The sequence below is a fragment of the Penaeus japonicus genome, unplaced genomic scaffold (genome assembly GCF_977035675.1).
Source record: "Penaeus japonicus unplaced genomic scaffold, GWHDUDI00000001_assembly GWHDUDI00000033, whole genome shotgun sequence".
Taxonomy (NCBI): Eukaryota; Metazoa; Arthropoda; class Malacostraca; order Decapoda; family Penaeidae; genus Penaeus; species Penaeus japonicus.
The window spans coordinates 16,712,101-16,717,100 of record NW_028234435.1 but is presented as its reverse complement, the minus strand read 5'-3'; the positions used below and the strand labels follow the sequence as shown (position 1 = coordinate 16,717,100).

General features: G+C 46.8%; 1 protein-coding gene across 6 annotated transcripts in view; it reads left to right on the top strand.

Annotated features, from left to right (window-relative positions):
• LOC122252199 (uncharacterized) overlaps positions 1-5,000 on the top strand; it is a 450,493-nt gene that overhangs the window by 107,304 nt on the left and 338,189 nt on the right. For 2 of the 6 annotated variants that reach the window (XM_086530455.1, XM_086530454.1), the window contains exon 1: positions 1-2,876. This exon is cut by the window's left edge and continues 378 nt beyond it. The exons of the other annotated variants lie outside the window; for them this stretch is intronic. In XM_086530455.1, coding sequence (XP_086386581.1) covers positions 569-2,876 — 2,308 coding nt within the window. In that variant the 5' untranslated portion in view covers positions 1-568. The remainder of the gene's footprint in view (positions 2,877-5,000) is intronic. 6 annotated transcript variants of the gene reach the window in all.

Below are 5,000 nucleotides of genomic sequence, written 5' to 3'. Positions count from 1 at the left end.
AAAGGAATACATGTTTTTTCCCGTATCGAGAGAAAAAGTTTGTTTGTGATATTAACTCCTCCTTGATATATAGAGTATATATATCCTCCAAACGTCAACGACAGCGAACTGAATCGAATTAGATCGACAATATCTGAGCGTTGAACATAACGTAACAGTTACGACATCTACAGGAAGTCAAGATTGATTATGTGACGGGGATATTAATCGTCGTCACGTTAAACACTTTCCTGTACTGCCCCTCGCCGCTATCCTTCGTGAAAGGATCGACTGCGAAGGAGTTTATTATCACGACATCCACGACAATCGCCCGAGTTCCAGAGGGCATTGGAGAAGGCAGTCGAGTGGGTCTCCATGTAAGCAGGTACCAGGTACTATTTGGAAGACCGGCGGAAGTTGCCGTGAGCTTGCCTTGCAAAACTTCGTGTTGTGTCACGTCGACTCACGGAATGGCTGTAGTGGTTTTGTTTAGTAAATTATCTGCTGACTACTAGTTGAGAGAAGGTAGAGACACGTCCCCATACGTGTAAACAGTCGTTTTGGTCGTGAAACAGTGCCGGTCGTCAACATGCCCGTCAAAAACCCGACCACGACATGGTACCGACTACCTTCCACCCAGTCGCACGCCTCGCAGCGACACCCGCCACAGCCCTCGAAGCCGCCGCAGACGCAGACGACGGCATCAACTCCCCAAACCTTAGTGACTTCCCCGAAACACACGTCCACCCCTAACTTTACATCAGGGCTTCAAATCAAACAACCTTCTGCTGTATCGCCGGGGGCGTCGCAGATCCCTGGAGTGCGTACGCCCACGAGCCACTCCGGTCAGACGTCTCCTGTCCTGCCTTCCAAGTTGCCGACGTCGACCTCCAGTTCAGCGAACTCGTCTCCGAAGAAGACAGCTGCATCTCAGGCTTCAAAGATTGCGTCCCCGACCCTTGCGTCGCCCACAAGGCTGAAACATGCCGATAGACTCCCGCCCTTGCCGAGGAGCAACACGGGGACGGAGCAGAACATCGCTCCTCCCGGCAGGCCTGTGACCCCTAATTTGAAGCCTAAAGGAAAAGATGGCAAAATAGTAAAAGCCAACGAGAATAGGCCTAGAAAGATCAGCGAGAATACAGTAACCAGAATAGATAACAAGGACGTTAAAAAGAAGGAGAAAAATGATGCCAAGAGACCGAGGGATCCAGAGGTGCCTAAAAAGAAGCAGGTGGTGGACACCAAAACAGAATCCAAAACCATCCCGAAGAGGAAAAAATCGGAAAGGAGCAACTCGGATAACGAGATCAAACCCAAGAAAATGGTTGCCAAGGAGCATCCGGCCCTCCATACCAAGTCCGAGGACCCTCACGAGAAAGCCGTCTCGAGGCAGACTAGGGGAAGAACACCGGAAAAAGTTCCCCCACACGCCAAGGAGCCGCGAAAAATTCCCCCGGCGCCGAAATTATCCCACTTGCGACCGCAGCAATTGCGCAAGGAGACAGCGAAATGCGCGGGGAAACTGCCGAGAGAAGTGGTTTCGCGAAAGGAACCAGACAAAGAGGAGGGGCAGGGAAAGAAAAAGCAGGGCGCGGGGACTGCACACGTGTTGACGAAGGAGGAAAATAAGAAGGAGAAGGAAAGCGGTGTCGCCAACACCGGCGACGCGCAGAAAGAGGACGACGATGAGTTGGACGAAGACGAGTCGATCGAAGGGGAGTACACCCTTAAGGACGACGACACGACGGTAATCGACGACGCCCTCTCGAGTGAGCCGGTCGAAGGCGACACGGGAACAGACGTTAGCGGCGGAGACTTCGATATGAGCAGCGTAGAAGGAGCGGCCAAAGGAGGCCAAGAAGGAGAAAAGCCCGCGGCCAACTGCCATCCCAGAGAAGGCGAAACTGATCTGCTACAACGAGATGATTGCCCGCTCGAGGAAGACCGAAAGAGCGCCGTCGACATGAACGACAGCAGCTTGTCAGAGAGCCTTTTCACAATAGAAGACAGTGACAGGTCGGGGGCCTTCAAGGACGACTGTTCCACTAAATATTTCTCGACAGTGGACGACGACCTGAGTATGAAGGAGGTGTCCATAGACGAGGATCACAGCCTGGATATTGCTATGAGTGACGACCAGAGCATGAAGGATGACCTAGACGACCAAGGGATGAGAGACGATATTTTTGACGACCTCGTTATGAAAGATTATCTCTTAGACGATCATGGGATGAAGGAAGACCTCTTGAAAGAATTTGTTGAGAAGACGGATCCCACGGACGACCTGAAGGGGAAGCACATTCCAATGGACGACCAAGGGATGAAAGAGTGTTCTTCAGCCGATCAAGAAATGAAGGAGACACCTCTAGACGACCAAACAATGAAAGAGGTGGATCTCGTGGAAGACCAAGAAATACATGGAGACCAGACCATGAGGGAAGAATGTGCTATGAGCGATGATAGTCAGCTAAAAGAGCCTGTTGATAATGGCAACGCCAGTGAAGGTTTAATCGTTACAGATAAAGAGGAACTGATCTCAGACAAGAAGGAAGAGGTAGAACCCAAAGTGAATGAACTTGCTAAAGGCGACGAATCGAAGCAGTCGATGAAAAGTGATGAAGATGGCATTACAGAGAATGTGAAGATGGAAGACAATGCAGTTGCGAAAAACGAAACAGACCAGACGCCAGGATCGCCAAAAGAAGTTGAAGAAGAAATCAATGAGAAGAATGATGGAAAAGTTGTCAAAGAGGATGCTAAGATCGAAGAAGAGCAAGGGACGAAGACGAAGGAAGAGGAGACGAAGGTGACAGAGAGGAGAAGCAAGAGGAAAATGGAGACAGAGAGGACCCGAGGAGGGACGAAGAAACCTGCTCGAGTGTTCGTGGATAAAGGTAAATATTGAGAATGATCGACATCAACCTTTTGTGTCGTTTTATCGTTGCTAGTTTGTCTTATGAAACCTCAGCTGATTTTAAATCAATTGGAGACTAAAATTGATTAGAACGAAGCACTTCCAAATTATTTGTCTAAAAAAATGTTTTCTTGTGATTTGATGTTGCAAAGTCATGTGATATTAATGTGGTAAGGAAATGTATATGTTTGCTTTAAAATGTATGTCGTGAATTAATGTTCAGAGAAATGCTACACGTTGAGAAATTCATCTTTTGCCTGACTGCGAGTATGGCTGTGTGGATGATAGTTACATACACTAACCTTTAAATATACAAAGAGGACGCCCGCATCATTCTGTGTATGTCGGTTCGCCTTGGCTTCACTGTCGGAATGAATGAGCTTATGAAATATGGTTTACGTCTCTGACTGTCGGTGGAATGTTTACACGCGCACACGCTTCTGTTTGTACACGCATGGCCATCTGCTTGTTCGTGCGTGTACAGATGTGCCGCATGACTTCATGATGAGCTCCGGAGGCCTGGTAATGACGCGGGCAAGTGCAAGCAAGGAGTCAAGATAGCGTGTTGCAGGTCACGTGTGCACAAGGGCCATGATGAAGGCTGAATCGCATGGCATCACGCAAAGATACAGCTAACAAAAAAATTCATATTATATATTTTCCTTTACGCTCCTTTTCTACCCTACCCCTTTCTTCTTACCCGAAGACATCAAGTGGACAAAACCGTCCCGGGATGCGACCTTGACCAAATTGTCAACGGAATGTGTTCAGAATCGGTTCAGTTTGTTTTTTTACAACTGTTGAACGATCTGTTATGCAATGGGTTCTCCCTCGTGGCCCTGCTCCCTGGCCTCACTGTACGACCTGAACTGGAAGCTTTATTTACTTTAATAGCTGCCAAATAGCAGGGGGGTTTTCTCAGTCCGTCTATACGAAAAACGAGGGTAGTTGATATTTTTTGTGGTACAAGGTTTAGTACGTGGTATTTGAGTAATCTTGGTAATCGTTGCCTATTTAGGTCAACACTATTTTGTTAAAATAATCCTTTTTGTAGGTTAAGGGTCTTTTAAATTTATACTTAGCAAAAAAAAAAAAAAAAAAAAAATCACTCGGTGCTTCTTGTAATACATTTCCTCTTTATTATATTTTGTATAAAGATTTCGTGTACGATCTAAAAGGTCTTTCTTATATTCTATGCTATCTGAATGTCACAGTCCTGGTATCTCGGCCAAGATAGATGCGAGACGTTCAAGCTTAGGGAACACGTGATTGTAAACATTAGGTCTACGATGTTCGTCACTGGATGTAACGGATTTCAGAGTTACTTCAGCGTATTTAAAGTGGATTTTCAACGGAGTTATGAAGAACCTCCGTGGATTCGACACCAGCTTAGTGATATTAGCACAGGCCATTGATACAAGACCACTGAAGTCGAGGCCAAGAGTGTGTGGGCTTATCGTTGAGTCAGCCCTGCGCAGTATTGATTCCCGTTTGCGAGAATTGTGTCGAGATTGTGTGTCTTCTTTTGGTTCAGGCAGTTTCAGACAGCCGTAGTCTGGTTTCCTTTTCTATTTCTTCAGAGGGGAAGCAAAATTAATCTGTCGAAGACGGTAGCACGATTAAAACCGAGCTTGTTGCCAGTCCTGCAGTGTTTTTCTTTAAGGTATGTGTGCATTTCGGGAGGAAACGCGCCGTGAGAAATACGTTTCCACTCCAGTACTAGACGGAGACGGACTACTATACAACCTTGATATAACAGATGTGGTTATACCTGCGGGTAATCTGCTGGCGACCCTTTCGCCTTTTCCCACGACTAATGCGTTACGGGATGTAGGCGGGCCTTACGATGATGACGGTGTTGTTAAGTAACTTTGGTTGTTTTATCCGGGAAAATGTTGATCTTGTAGGCTCCGGGGTTGTGATAACAGAACTCTCTCCCTCCGTTCGTTACGCATGTCACTTGGAGAATAAGCCTGCGAATGTAAGGTATATCAAGCGCAGGTTATGTAGTCGTGAGGTAATTTTCTTGCACATTTTCAAGGGCGTGTTGTGAAGAAGTGCGGTTAGTTTTCTTAGATAACTGCCATTATTATGTAATCTCGTT